General features: G+C 39.7%; 1 protein-coding gene across 2 annotated transcripts in view; it reads right to left on the reverse strand.

The window, feature by feature from the left end:
* Positions 1-16,935, reverse strand: part of ITSN1 (intersectin 1) — a 249,832-nt gene that overhangs the window by 96,882 nt on the left and 136,015 nt on the right. For both annotated transcript variants that reach the window (XM_081234959.1, XM_081234960.1), the window contains one exon: positions 1,030-1,157. In XM_081234959.1, coding sequence (XP_081091085.1) covers positions 1,030-1,157 — 128 coding nt within the window. The remainder of the gene's footprint in view (positions 1-1,029; positions 1,158-16,935) is intronic.

A 16,935-nucleotide genomic window follows, 5' to 3' on the forward strand; every position in this document is an offset into this window, starting at 1 on the left:
TTGATCCCTGGTTGGGGAACTAAGATACCACATGCCGTGGGGCAACTAAGCCCACGTGCCACAACTACTGAGCCTGCTCGCCTCAACTAGAGAGCCCACAGGCTGCAAACTAAAGAGCCCATGCGCTCTGGACCCCGCGCGCCACAACTAGAGAAAAGCCCGTGCACCGCAATGAAGATCCCGCATGCCACAACTAAGACCTGACGCAGCCAAAAATTAAATTAAAATAAATAAATAAATGTTAAAAAAAAGCGCACCCTGGCAGTTAAACTGAGCTCAGCCCAGTAAAAGTCAGTGAATTGCCTAAAGTATGAGTTTCTTCATCTTTTTAGTCTAATTTCAATAACCAATTTTTATAATTTACACTATATCATTGGGATACTTGGTCTCTTTTGTTTCTTAGGAGTCTAAAATCAATTTGTAGTTTAAAAAGCAAATATCCAATAACAAAATCAGACACACCAAAAGGGAAACAATAAATTTCTACAATTTACTACGAAAGGTTACAAATAAAAGACTACAGACACAAATATTCAAACAAAAATGTGTCTGTGTCCTAAGCAGCAGCAGCAACAGCAAATTTTCTCCTTTTCTACTTGAGTTTCATGTGCAGTTGAAAAAGAAGAAAGAAGATGGCGTGGTATACTGTCTGTCTCACTGGAGAAACCCTGTGTGGCCACTGAGCTCAGGGACTTTGATTTCAAACCCAGGACTCTGATGGCCACTGTTATTAAAAGGCTGTGAACTGGAAACGTATTTTGGTCATTGGCATGCAAATGAGCATACCGTGTCCCAATTTCTTGTATAATTCCATTTATCTACATAGTCGTAGCCTGAGAGAGCTCTGGGCACCAATCAAAAACTTTGGGGGGTACTTATACATGCAAAGATTTATATATACATGTGCCCACACACATTAAAGACTGAAGGCTCTTTCTGGTGCAGTAAGAATTTGGAGAAGCCCGGCAAAGAATAGTAAATACTCAAAGTTCCTTCCAGAAGGGTCCACAATCCACTGAAAAGACTCACCTTTGGGCTTCTCCTTTTTGTTTTTCTAATTCTATGATCTTTCGCTCTTGTTCTTTCTGTTTCAGTCGTTCAGCCTCTATGGACTTCTGTTTCTGTAGCTGCTGCTTATTATGTATTTCTCTTAGTTCCTATAAATGATCAAGAAACAGTTCATGTAATGACATGCGCTGATAGACATTTCCACTGTTTATCAGCATGCAACATTTCATAGTGGGGAAGCCTAGACACGTAGGAGATAACGCTTCAGGTTTGAAAAACATTAACTTGGAAAACTAAAATCACTCTACATTTTGACATGACTGATCTCCAGAAGCTGTCTGAGATCATATTTTAGTGAGCCATAACACACTGCACCATGGTCCATGAGGTGCTTTAGAACGAACTTGCTAGGGACGAGCATTAGAAAAACTATACTGCTCAGGACTCAGCAACAGTAATGGAACTCAACTAATTTTGAGACACGGTGATGATCATGAATGGAATCTTAAGATTCTTTTGATAATAATCAACCCCAACCTCCACTGGCTTTGAAGATGTACACACTTCTTCCTACACTCACTCCACTAAACCATTACAACCTCACCTCCTTCTTATGACATGCTGCTTTGAAACAAAATGACATCCTTCTCCTCCACAACTTTGAGTCTCCCCCCAGGGTATATTTTTCTTTGAATCAGACCTCTTCCGAAGCATCTCTTCTTATTAAAACCATGTGTGAAGCTGTCAGCTGCCCCAAACTAAGCCAGCAGTCAGATGGAAAGTAAAAAGCTATAATTTGATCATCACTTTGGATCCGATTTCCTCATTTGATACTAACACAGGAATAACAGTAATTTCCTTAGCATGCTACTGAAAATAAAGTGTATCTTATGATATTTAAAGTACTCAAGTCAGAAGTTTAAACACCCAAAAATATGAAGAACAAAGAAATGCCTGTTGGTGGGGGAAAACCCTCTGATTCCATAGGAATCAAATGGTCACTAACAGATTCAGTCACCAAATCTCTTCTTACTTGTGTCAACAATAAATCAAACAAGTCAAAGTGTCCAGTAGAACCAAAAGTTCCAGTTGACTTCTTGGTCTGGCTAACTAGGGGGGCAGCCAAGGGGTCTATATGGTGAGATTTAAGAACTAAGGCCTGCCCTGTCTTCTCTTGATTTGCTCACTGGTAAGTCCAGATGGGTAGGTTTCTTCCTGCTTATTTCCACCTTTAGATTTCATTTACAGATCAGACATCAAAGATAGAGAGACTGTCTGAAGAAGATCAGTGTTAAAAGGCACTTATTCCTAGAGAAAAGCCCTAAGAGTGAGGATAACCTTTTCCTACTAGCTAGACCGTTCTGAAGATAAAGTTAGAATGTATGTAACAAGCATTCTGTACACCATAAGTGACACTGAGAGGTCCTAAAAGGGATCAATGCGATACGAGAAAAAGTTTAACTGGAGATCAGGAGGTTAGGGGGAGCAGGTACCGGGCAAGGAGGAAGGACTGGAGAGAAGGAGGCACTTGAAGGGGGAAGGAAGGAAAGAAGGAAGGGGCTTCAGTAGAGAACCCAGCAGATGAACCTGGGAATAACCAGACAGGATGCAGCAGGAAGACACAATTTTGTAAGGCACACATTGAAGGACTACTCCCTGTGGCTGCAGCCATGGGCATGTGACTTCCAAATTATGAAGGGTACTTGAGACAGGAGTTTAGCTATAGAGGGGCCATGGAAGGCCAAGAATGGAAACTGGAACATAATGATGACGCCTTGGTCTGTTTACAGTTCTAAGAGACAAAATTCAACATCACGAAAAAAGAATTCCACTTTTCATCATCTTTCTCACTGCTATACCATGGGACGTAAAACTTTAATGTGCTAAAAGTTCAGCAGTATTGCTTTTCATAGTAATTTGGAATCAAGCATAAATAGTAATCTCTAAAAACATGAATAAAAAATCTGGTTAATATTTGGGATTTGATATTTCAGAGACAAATGGAAAATAAGGGTCAATTGCTGTTAGAGTTATTCGCACTCTTGGTTCAAGCTAATGTCTCTACGTGAAAAGGAAAACTGCAGTGGAATGCTATTAATCGAAACTCTATATGTCCTAAGAGAGGAAGCCAAAGTTAGCCTCTGCATAGACAGGGATGGCCCACTCTGTCACTGACCCAATGGCTGAGACCCTTTAAAAAGAAGGGTAAGAAGTGATGAAAATATACTTTTCTTCCTATTTTCAAATTCATCTTCAACTGCACAAAATTCTCAAATAGGTTCAGAAAAATAATTTATGGCAGCAGACTATAATTAAAAGGTACTGAACTGGGAACAAAGATACCAGGATTTTAATCTCAAGTCCCTGATATGCACCACAAGCTAAATCAGAGTAGACAATCTTTAGTTTTTGTTTGTTTGTTTTTTAGTTTTAAGATCTGTTAAATTGTTAGACATTGTTCATCACCATAAAAATGTATTCTCTATTTATCTGTGTCTCTTTTATTTAGGATTTTATTCTTATTACATAAACTAAAAAGGTATAACCAGTAAGCAAAATAATTCTAAGCTGAAATTAAATACAAAAGAGTAAGAAATGACAGAGGAGGGGACTTGCCTGGTGGCGCAGTGGTTAAGAATCCACCTGCCAATGCAGGGGACACGGGTTTGAGCCCTGGTCCAGGAAGGTCCCATATGCCGTGGAGCAACTAAGCCCATGCGCCACAACTACTGAGCCCGCACACCTAGAGCCTGTGCTCCGCAACAGGAGAAGCCACTGCAATGAGAAGCCTGCGCACCACGACAAAGAGTAGCCCCTGCTCGCCACAAGTAGAGAAAGCCCGCGTGCAGCAACGAAGACCCAACGCAGCCATAAATAAATAAATAGTTAAAAAAAAAAAAAAGAAATCACAGAGGAGGGATCTGATTGTATATTAAAACAGAAAAATTCTTACTTCATCCAGGAAAAATGTATTTTAGGCATAGTGATATTCAAAACACTTAACAACACGTACTTACTGCACAAGTGCTGGCCAGTTAGAATGGACGCTGGCCATGATGTACCAATGCATCAGGTAGACCAGGGCACAAATGAAGATTTTTCATTTTAACAAAGAATTATACTGCATATTTCCTTTCTATATTGGGCTCTAGTAATTGGATATTAATTTATAGATCAATAATTACCAGATACAAAGTCAAGACAGATGGAAATAAAGCTAGCAACATATTATGAGGGACTATAAAATGAAAAGCAATAAGAAATAAACTTAAAGCATCTATAGGAAAAAAATCACGCTAATGAGAGTTTGAAAACAATTTTTAAATGTTTCAAATACATGAAGGAAGATATTTCTTAAAATTTAAAGCACACTTATTTTTGAGTATAAGAGAATTAGAGGATAAGCTGCACCTATCTTCGGAACTATCTAAATAAGCTGCAGCTTCAAGTACCTCCAAGGAAATGGAGCTTGCAGGAGGCATAAAATAACAGATGTCAAATGAGGTAACAGAAGGCTCTGACATCTTATGATCCAGATTTGAAGACTGCAAAGTTTTTCTGTCATTTCCTTCATCCAAGTCAAATACTGCTGAGATACACAATCAAGTGTAAGAAAATCAAGCTGCTATGAATAGTAAGGCATTCTGGGTTTTCCTCCCTTTCCTTGGACTTGGGAGTTTAAGATGGCATGAACCAAAATGAGCAGAAAATGTATGATTCCTCAGTTGATTACTTTTTTTTTTAAGCTGAACTTTTGAGATGGCAATCTATAGAATGAAGGAATATAAACTAAAAACTAGCTAACAACTTGTTTTTCTGTGCATGACAAGGAGCAACGGGTCCTTTCACATGGGAGCTGAGGGCTGTCCTGTTCCTACATTCCTTTTCAATACCGTTTAAGAAATTCAAGTATAAGTACGGTTATTTACAAGTTGCCTTTTAATTCTTTCAGGGAAAACATTTTCCAGGTGACAAATAAATCTGGTGTTTTATTATTTTTTTTTATTTACTCAGGAAATGAGAGAACTATTGGGAGAAGTAGCTAAGAAAAACTTCCCCACACAAATCGTATCAACTGTGCTGGTGATCAGCCTGATGTAAGTGACCCTGCAAATTCTGTTAAATCTTGTCACGGTTATTTCTCTATTATAACTAAGATAAACAGAACAAATAAGAAATTACTGCCATTCAAAACTCAGTATCTCACTTGTAGCTCTTCCTCAAATTAACTTACTTTTTTCTAAAATAAGTAACTCTACAATCACATATTTATTTATTGGCTGGATATTTATCTAGCAATATGGTATTGAGTGTACAACTTTGTTGACCTTGCTTCTGAGTTCTATTCAAGGGTATATGTTTTACACTAGATATACTGAACAACAGCTTAATATTAACTCCTAATAAAGTATGGTGACTTTCTTAATAAATAAGAAATAAGCATGCATTCAATAAGTTTTAGCTATAAAATAAATATATAGGAAAAATAAAACTCTTATAAAATGCGTAGTATATATAAATTAAAATAAGATGTTTTTCACCAATAATATCTACAGAATTCTAAGATAAAGCAGAGTTTCTTATCCAGGGTCTATGAAAAAGCTTTGGCTCTGTGAACACTATGAAATTACAGGCAAACTGGGGTATACTGGCATTTTTCTTGCTGAGAAGGCACATAGCTTTTATTTGACTCTCAAAGGGGTGTTGGATCAAACACAGATTATAAACCACAATAAGAAAATGATTGGCAAATAAAGATTCTGTCTTATACTAGTTAAGATGAACGAAAATCAGCTTGTTTTAAAATTTCTTCCTTCAACCAAGGGGGAAAAGTGACTTATTTCCTCTAAGGAATTAAGATATTTGCACCATAAAACATCTTTGGACGTCCTGTGGCATACAGCCAAAGTATTTCAAAAGCAATATGCTTCACAAATTGAATACTCGAGAAGATCCAATTTTTTGCCCCCCTGAGAAATATGGCTCACTTTCAAGTTCACTAAAGACAGTTGTTCTATTGCTATGCAAGTGGCACAAAATCACTTAATTAAAAAACTGTGACTGTTTCTCCTTCCTTTGGTCTTAGAAACACTCAAAAATAAATGTATTATGTGAAGTGATATTACATAAAGTATAAAGAAGTATCCACTGGGGTTCAAGATGGCGGAGTAGATGGATATGCGCGCACTCCCTCTTGCTAGAGCATGGGAATCACAACTAACTGCTGAACAATCATCAACAGAAGACACTGGAACTCACCAAAAAAGATACCTCACATCCAAAGACAACAGAGAAGCCACAATGAGACGGTAGGAGGGGAGCAATCGCAATAAAATCAAATCCAATGACCACTGGGTGGGTGACTCACAAACTGGAGAACAATCATACCACAAAAGTCCACCCACTGGAGTGAAGGTTCTGAGCCCCAGGTCAGCCTTCCCAACCTGGGGGTCCAGCAACGGGAGGAGGAATTCCTAGAGAATCAGACTTTGAAGCCTAGTGGGATTTGATTGCAGGACTTCAACAGGACTGGGGGAAACAGAGACTCCACTCTTGGAGGGCACATACAAAGTAGTGTGCACATAAGGACCGAGGAGGAAGGAGCAGTGACCCCATAGGAGACTGAACGAGACCTACCTGCTAGTGTTGGAGGGTCTCCTGCAGAGGCTGGGGGTGGCTGTGGTTCACCCCGGGGACAAGGACACTGGCAGCAGAAGTTCTGGGAAGTACTCCTTGGCATGAGCCCTCCCAGAGTCCACCATTAGCCCCACCAAAGAGCCTGTAGGCTCCAGCACTGGGTTGCCTCAGGCCAAACAACCAACAGGGAGGGAACTCAGCCCCACCCATCAGCAGAAAAGCAGATTAAAGTTTTACTGAGCTCTGCCTACCAGAGCAACACCCAGCTCTACCCACCACCAGTCCCTCCCATCAGGAAGCTTGCACAAGCCTCTTAGATGCCTCATGCACAAGAGGGCAGACAGCAGAAGCATAAAGAACTACAATCCTGCAGCCTGTGGAATGAAAACCACATTCACAGAAAGACAGACAAAATGAAAAGGCAGAGGACTATGTACCAGATGAAGGAACAAGATAAAACCCCAGAAAAACAACTAAATGAAGTGGAGATAGGCAACCTTCCAGAAAAAGAATTCAGAATGATAGTGAAGGTGATCCAGAACCTTGGAAAAAGAATGGAGGCAAAGATTGAGAAGATGCAAGAAATCTTTAACAAAGACCTAGAAGAATGAAAGAACAAACAAACAGAGATGAACAATACAAAAATTGAAATGAAAAATACACTAGAAGGAATCAATAGCAGAATAACTGAGGCAGAAGAACGGATAAGTGACCTGGAAGACAGAATGGTGGAATACACTGCTGTGGAACAGAATAAAGAAAAAAGAATGAAAAGAAATGAAGACAGCCTAGGAGACCTCTGCGACAACATTAAACGCATCAACATTCACATTACGGGATCCCAGAAGGAGAAGAGAGAAAGGACCCCAGAAAATATTTGAAGACATTATAATTGAAAACTTCCCTACCTTGGAAAAGGAAATAGCCACTCAAGCCCAGGAAGCAGAGTCCCAGGCAGGATAAACCCAAGGAGAAACACACAGAGACACATAGTAATCAAATTGACAAAAATTAAAGACAAAGAAAAATTATTAAAAGCAACAAGGGAAAAATCACAAATAACATACAAGGGAACTCCCATAAGGTTAACAGCTGATTTCTCAGCACAAACTCTACAAGGCAGAAGGGAGTGTCATGATATATTTAAAGTGATGAAAGGGAAGAACCTACAACCAAGATTACTCTACCTGGCAAGGATCTCATTCGGATTCGATGGAGAAATCAAAAGCTTTACAGATAAGCAAAAGCTGAGAATTCAGCCTACCAAACCAGCTTTACAACAAATGCTAAAGGAACTTCTCTAAGTGGGAAACACAAGAGAAGAAAAGGACCTACGAAAACAAACCCAAAACAATTAAGAAAATGGTAATAGGAACATACATATCAATAATTACCTTAAATGTTAGTGGATTAAATGCTCCAACCAAAAGACACAGGCTCGCTGAATGGATACAAAAATAAGACCCATATATATGCTGTCTATAAGAGACCCACTTCAGATCTAGGGACACATACAACTGAGAGGGAAGGGATGGAAAAAGATATTCCATGCAAATGGAAATCAAAAGAAAGCTGGAGTAGCAATCCTCATATCAGATATAATAGACTTTAAAATAAATAATTTTACAAGAGACAAGGAAGGACACTACATAATGATCAAGGGATCAATCCAAGAAGAAGATATAACAATTATAAATATATATGAACCCAACTTAGGAGCACCTCAGTACATAACGCAACTGCTAACAGCTATAAAAGAGGAAATTGAAAGTAACACAATAATACTGGGGGACTTCAAAACCCCACTTTCACCAGTGGACAGATCATCCAAACAGAAAATCAATCAGGAAACACAAGCTTAAATGACACAATAGACCAGACAGATTTCACTGATATTTATAGGACATTCCATCCAAAAACAGCAGATTACACTTCCTTCTCAAGTGGACACAGAACTTTCTCCAGGATAGATCACTTCTTGGGTCACAAATCAAGCCTCAGTAAATTTAAGAAAATTGAAATCATATCAAGCATCTTTTCTGACCACAACGCTATGAGATTAGAAATCAATTACAGGGAATAAAATGTAAAAAACACAAACACATGGAGGCTAAACAATACGTTACTGGGATTTTTGAGAAGATGGCAGAAGAGTAAGATGGGGAGATCACCTTCCCCCCCACAGATACATCAGAAATACATCTACACGTGGAACAACTCCTATAGAACACCTACTGAACGCTGGCAGAAGACCTCAGACCTCCCAAAAGGCAAGAAACTCCCCACGTACCTGGGTAGGGCAAAAGAAAAAAGAAAAAACAGAGACAAAAGAATTGGGACGGGACCTGCACCAGTGGCAGGGAGCCATGAAGGAGGAAAGGTTTCCACACACTAGAAGCCCCTTCGCGCACGGAGACTGCGGGGGGCGGAGGGGGGAACCTTCGGAGCCAAGGAGGAGAGCGCAGCCACAGGGGTGTGGAGGGCAAAGCGGAGAGATTCCCGCACAGAGGATCGGGGCCAAACAGCACTCACCAGCCTGAGAGGCTTGTTTGCTCACCCACTGGGACGGGCGGGGGCTGGGAGCTGAGGCTCGGGCTTCGGAGGTAGGATCCCAGGGAGAGGACTGGGGTTGGATGCGTGAACACAGCCTGAAGGGGGCTAGTGCGCCACGGCTAGCCGGGAGGGAGTCCAGGAAAAAGTCTGGACTTGCCAAAGAGGCAAGAGACTTTTTCTTCCCTCTTTGTTTCCTGGTGCGCGAGGAGAGGGGATTAAGAGCGCTGCTTAAAGGAGCTCCAGATATAGGCGTGAGCCACGGCTATCAGTGCAGAGCCCAGACACGGGCATGAGACGCTAAGGCTGCTGCTGCCGCCACCAAGAAGCCGGTGTGCGAGCACAGGTCGCTATCCACACCTCCCCTCCCGGGAGACTGTGCAGCCCGCCACTGCCAGGGTCCACGATCCAGGGACAACTTCCCGGGGAGAACGCACTGTGCGCCTCAGGCTATTGCAACATCACGCCGGCCTCTGCCGCCGCACACTCGCCCTACATCCATACCCCTCCCTCCTCGCGGCCTGAGTGAGCCAGACCCCCGAATCAGCTGCTCCTTTAACCCCGTCCTGTCAGAGTGAAGAACAGACGACCTCAGGCGACCTACACGCAGAGGCGGGTCAAAATCCAAAGCTGAACCCCGGGAGATGTGCGAACAAAGAAGAAAAAGGGAAATCTCTCCCAGCAGCCTCAGGAGCAGCGGATTAAACCTTCACAATTTGATGTACCCTGCATCTGTGGAATACCTGAATAGACCAAATTGAGGAGGTGGACTTGGGAGCAAAATATATTATTTTTTCCCCTTTTCCTCTTTTTTGTCAGTGTGTATGTGTATGCTTCTGTATGAGATTTTTGTCTGTATAGCTTTGCTTACACCATTTGTCCTAGGGTTCTGTCCGGCCATTTTTTTTTTCTTTTTTTTTTTTTTTTTACTTTCTAAAATTTTTTCTTGATAATTATTTTTTATTTCAATAACTTTATCTTACTTTATTTTATTTTATCCTCTTTCTTTCTTCCTTTCTATTTTTTCTCCCCTTTAATCTGAGCCGTGTGGATGAAAGGCTCTTGGTGCTCCAGCCAGGAGTCAGGGCTGTGCCTCTGAGGTGGGAGAGCCAACTTCAGGACACTGGTCCACAGGAGACCTCCCAGCTCTACGTAATATCAAACGGCGAAAATCTCCCAGAGATCTCCATCTCAACACCAACACCTAGCTTCACTCAACGACCAGCAAGCTACAGTGCTGGACACCCTATGCCAAACAACTAGAAAGACAAGAACACAGCTCCAGCCATTAGCAGAGAGGCTGCCTAAAATCATAATACGTCCACAGACACCCCAAAACACACCACCAGACGTGGACCTGCCCACCAGAAACACAAGATCCAGCCTCATCCACCAGAACACAGGCACTAGTCCCCTCCACCAGGAAGCCTACACAACTCACTGAACCAACCTTATCCACTGGGGCCAGACACAAAAAACAATGGGAACTACAAACCTGCAGCCTGCGAAAAGGAGACACCAAACACAGTACGTAAGCAAAATGAGAAGACAGAAAAACACATAGCAGATGAAGGAGCAAGGTAAAAACCCACCAGACCTAATAAACGAAGAGGAAATAGGCAGTCTACCTGAAAAAGAATTCGGAACAATGATAGTAAAAATGATCAAAATCTTGGAAATAGAATAGAGAAAATGCAAGAAACATTTAACAAGGACATAGAGGAACTAAAGAGGAAACAAGCAATGATGAACAACACAATAAATGGAATTAAAAATACTCTAGAAGGGATCAATAGCAGAATACTGAGGCAGAAGAAAGGATAAGTGATCTGGAAGATAAAATAGTGGAAATAACTACTGCAGAGCAGAATAAAGAAAAAAGAATGAAAAGAACTGAGGACACTCTCAGAGACCTCTGGGACAACATTAAAACACACCAACATTCGAATTATAGGGGTCCCAGAAGAAGAAGAGAAAAACAAAGGGACTGAGAAAATATTTGAAGAGATTATAGTTGAAAACTTCCCTAATATGGGAAAGGAAATCGTTAAACAAGTCCAGGAAGCACAGAGAGTCCCATACAGGATAAATCCAAGGAGAAACACGCCAAGACACATATTAATCAAACTATCAAAAATTAAATACAAAGAAAACATATTAAAAGCAGCAAGGGAAAAACAACAAATAAAACACAAGGGAATCCCCATAAGGTTAACCGCTGATCTTTCAGCAGAAACTCTGCAACCCAGAAGGGAGTGGCAGGACATAATTAAAGTGATGAAGGAGAAAAATCTACAACCAAGATTACTATACCCTGTAAGGATCTCACTCAGATTTGATGGAGAAATTAAAATCTTTACAGACAAGCAAAAGCTGAGAGAGTTCAGCACCAACAAACCAGCTTTACAACAAATGCTAAAGGAACTTCTCTAGGCAAGAAACACAAGAGAAGGAAAAGACCTGCAATGACAAACCCAAAACAATTAAGAAAATGGGAATAGGAACAAAGATATCGATAATTGCCTTAAATGTAAATGGATTAAATGCTCCCACCAAAAGAAACAGATTGGCTGAACGGATACAAAAACAAGACCCGTATATATGCTGTGTACAGGAAACCCACTTCAGACCTAGGGACACATACAGACTGAAAGTGAGGGGATTGGAAAAGATATTCCATGCAAACAGAAACCAAAAGAAAGCTGGAGTAGCAACTCTCATATCAGACAAAATAGACTTTAAAATAAAGACTGTTACAAGAGACAAAGAAGGACATTACATAAAGATCAAGGGATTGATCTAAGAAGAAGATATAACAATTGTAAATATTTATGCAACCAACATAGGAGCACCTCAATGCATAAGGCAAATACTAACAGCCATAAAAGGGGAAATCAGCAGTAACACAGTCATAGTAGGGGACTTTAACATCCCACTTTTACCAATGGACAGATCATCCAAAATGAAAATAAATAAGGAAATACAAGCTTTAAATGATACATTAAACAAGATGGACTTAATTGATATTTATAGGACATTCCATCCAAAAACAACAGAATACACATTTTTCTCAAGTGCTCATGGAACATTCTCCAGGATAGCTAATATCTTGGGTCACAAATCAAGCCTTGGTAAATAAAGAAAATTGAAATCATATCAAGTATCTTTTCTGACCACAATGCTATGAGACTAGATATCAATTACAGGAAAAGATCTGTAAAAAATACAAACACCTGGAGGCTAAACAATACACTACTTAATGACAAAGTGTTCACTGAAGAAATCAAAGAGTAAATCAAAAAATATCTAGAAACAAATGACAATGGAGACACAACAACCCAAAACCTACGGGATGCAGCAAAAGCAGTTCTAAGGGGGAAGTTTATCACAATACAATCCTACCTTAAGAAACTGGAAACATCTCAAATAAACAACCTAACCTTGCACCTAAAGCAATTAGAGAAAGAGGAACAAAAAAACCCAAAAGTTAGCATAAGGAAAGAAATCATAAAGATCAGATCAGAAATAAATGAAAACGAAATGAAGGAAATGATAGCAAAGATCAATAAAACTAAAAGCTGGTTCTTTGAGAAAATTAAAGTATTGATAAACCATTAGCCAGACGCATCAAGAAAAAAAGGGAGAAGACTCAAATCAATAGAATTAGAAATGAAAAAGGAGAAGTAACAACGTACACTGCAGAAATACAAAGGATCATGAGAGATTACTACAAGCAACTCTATGCCAATAAAATGGACAACCTGGAAGAAATGGACAAATTCTGAGAAATGCACAACCGGCCGAGACTGAAACAAGAAGAAATAGAAAATATGAATAGACCAATCACAAGCACTGAAATTGAAACTGTGGTTAAAAATCTTCCAACAGGGCTTCCTTCCCTGGTGGCACAGTGGTTGAGAGTCCGCCTGCCGATGCAGGGGACACGGGTTCGTGCCCCGGTCTGGGAAGACCCCACATGCCGCAGAGCGGCTGGGCCCGTGAGCCATGGCCGCTGAGCCTGTGCGTCCGGAGCCTGTGCTCCGCAACGGGAGAGGCCACAGCAGTGAGAGGCCCGTGTACCGCAAAAAAAAAAAAAAAAAATCTTCCAACAAACAAAAGCCCAGGACCAGATGGCTTCACAGGAGAATTCTATCAAACATGTAGAGAACAGCTAACACCTATCCTTCTCAAACTCTTCCAAAATATAGCAGAGGCAGGAACACTCCCAAACTCATTCTACAAGGCCACCATCACCCTGATACCAAAACCAGACAAAGATGTCACAAAGAAACAGAACTACAGGCCAATATCACTGATGAACATAGATGCAAAAATCCTCAACAAAATACTAGCAAACAGATTCCAACAGCACATTAAAATGATCATACACCATGATCAAGTGGGATTTATTCCAGGAATGCAAGGATTCTTCAATATATGCAAATCAATCAATGTGATAAACCATATTAACAAATTGAAGGAGAAAAACCATATGTTCATCTCAATAGATCCAGAGAAAGCTTTTGACAAAATTCAACATCCATTTATGATAAAAGCCCTCCAGAAAGTAGGCATAGAGGGAACTTTCCTCAACACAATAAAGGCAATATGTGACAAACCCACAGCGAACATCATCCTCAATGGTGAAAAACTGAAAGCATTTCCACAAAGATCAGGAACAAGACACGGTTGCCCACTCTCACCACTATTACTGAAAATAAGTTTTGGAAGTTTTAGCCACAGCAATCAGAGAAGAAAAGGAAATAAAAGGAATCCAAATCGGAAAAGAAGAAGTAAAGCTGTCACTGTTTGCAGATGACATGATACTATACATAGATAATCCTAAAGATGCTAACAGAAAACTACTAGAGCTAATCAATGAATTTGGCAAAGTAGCAGGATACAAAATTAATGCACAGAAATCTCTGGCATTCCTAAACACTAATGATGAAAAATCTGAAAGTGAGATTAAGAAAACACTCCCCTTTACCACTGCAACAAAAAGAATAAAATATCTCAGAATAAACCTACCTAAGGAGACAAAAGACCTGCATGCAGAAAATTATAAGACACTGATGAAAGAAATTAAAGATGATACAAATAGATGGAGAGATATACCAAGTTCCTGGATTGGAAGAATCAACACTGTAAAAATGACTCTACTACCCAAAGCAATCTACAGATTCAATGCAATCCCTATCAAACTACCACTGGCATTTTTCACAGAACTAGAACAACAAATTTCACAATTTGTATGGAAACACAAAAGACCCCGAATAGCCAAAGCAAACTTGAGAATGAAAAATGGAGCTGGAGGAATCAGGCTCCTGACTTCAGACTATACTACAAAGCTACAGAAATCAAGACAGTATGGTACTGGCACAAAAACAGAAATATAGATCAATGGAAAAAGATAGAAAGCCCAGAGATAAACCCATGCACATATGGTCACCTTATCTTTGATAAAGGAGGCAACAATATACAGTGGAGAAAAGACAGCCTCTTCAATAAGTGGTGCTGGGAAAACTGGATAGGTACATGTAAAAGTATGAAATTGGAACACTCCCTGACACCTTACACAAAAATAAACTCAAAATAGATTAAAGACCTAAATGTAAGGCCAGCCACTATCAGACTCTTACAGGAAAACATAGGCAGAACACTCTATGACATAAATCACAGCAAGATCCTTTTTGACCCACCTCCTACAGAAATGGAAATAAAAACAAAAATAAACAAATGGGACCTAATGAAACTTCAAAGCTTTTGCACAGCAAAGGAAACCATAAACAAGACCAAAAGACAACCGTCAGAATGGGAGAATATATTTGCAAATGAAGCAAGTGACAAAGGATTAATCTCCAAAATTTATAAGCAGCTCATGCAGCTGAATAACAAAAAAACAAACAACCCAATCCAAAACGGGGCAGAAGACCTAAATAGACATTTCTCCAAAGAAGATATACAGATTGCCAACAAACACATGAAAGAATGCTCAACATCATTAATCATTAGAGAAATGCAAATCAAAAGTACAATGAGATATCATCTCACACCAGTCAGAATGGCCATCATCCAAAAATCTAGAAACAATAAATGCTGGAGAGGGTGTGGAGAAAAGGGAACACTCTTGCACTGTTTGTGGGAATGTAAATTGATACAGGCACTATGGAGAACAGTATGAAGGTTCCTTAAAAACCGCAGATAGAACTACCATACGACCCAGCAGTCCCAGTACTGGGCATATACCCTGAGAAAACCATAATTCAAAAAGAGTCATGTACCAAAACGTTCATTGCAGCTCTATTTGCAATAGCTAGGACATGGAAACAACCTAAGTGTCCATCAGCAGATGAATGGATAAAGAAGATGTGGCACATATATACAATGGAATATTACTCAGCCATAAAAAGAAAAAAACTGACTTATTTGTAATGAGGTGGATGGACCTAGAGTCTGTCATACAGAGTGAAGTAAGTCAGAAAGAGTAAAACAAATACCGTATGCTAACACATATATATGGAGTCTAAGAAAAAAAAAAAGGTCATTAAGAACCTAGGGGTAACACGGGAATAAAGAGACAGACCTACTAGAGAATGGACTTGAGGATACGGGGAGGGGGAAGGGTAAGCTGAGACAAAGTGAGAGAGTGGCATGGACATATATACACTACCAAACGTAAAATAGATAGCTAGTGGGAAGCAGCCACATAGCACATGGAGATCAGCTCGGTAGTTTGTGACCACCTAGAGGAGTGGGATAGGGAGGGTGGGAGGAAGGGAGATGCAACAGGGAAGAGATATGGGAACATATGTATATGTATAACCGATTCACTTTGTTATAAAGCAGAAACTAACACACCACTGTAGAGCAATTATACCCCAATAAAGATGTTAAAAAAAAACATAATACGTTACTAAATAACCACGAGATCACTGTAGAAATCAAAGAGGAAACAAAAAAATACCTAGAGACAAATGACAATGAAAACACGATGATCCAAAACCTATGGGATGCAGCAAAAGCAGTTCTAAGAGGGAAGTTTATAGCAATACAATCCTACCTCAAGAAACAAGAAAAATCTCAAATAAACAATCTAACCTTACAACTAAAGGAACTAGAGAAAGAAGAACAAACAAAACCAAAGTTAGCAGAAGGAAAGGAATCATAAAGATCAGAGCAGAAATAAATTAAATAGAAAGAAAGAAAATAGCATAGATCAATAAAACTAAAAGATGGTTCTTTGAGAAGATAAGCAAAATTGATAAACCTTTAGCCAGACTCATCAAGAAAAAGAGGGAGAGGACTCAAATTAACAAAATTAGTAATGAAAAAGGAGAAGTTACAATGGATACCACAGAAATACAAAGCATCATAAGAGACTACTACAAGCAACTCTATGCCAATAAAATGGACAACCTGGACGAAATGGACAAATTCTTAGAAAGGTATAACCTTCTAAGACTGAACCAAGAAGAAATAGAAAATATGAACAGACCAATCACAAGTAATGAAACTGTGATTAAAAATCTTCCAACAAACAGAAGTCCAGGACCAGATGGCTTCACAGTGAATTCTATCAAACATTTAGAGAAGAGCTAACACCCGTCCTTCTCAAACTCCAAAAAATTGCAGAGGATGGAACACTCCCAAACTCTACTGGCCACCATCACCCTGATACCAAATCCAGACAAAGATACTACAAAAAAAGAAAATTACAGATGAATATTACTGATGAAT

The sequence above is a fragment of the Mesoplodon bidens genome (assembly GCF_964165515.1).
Source record: "Mesoplodon bidens genome assembly, chromosome: 5".
Taxonomy (NCBI): Eukaryota; Metazoa; Chordata; class Mammalia; order Artiodactyla; family Ziphiidae; genus Mesoplodon; species Mesoplodon bidens.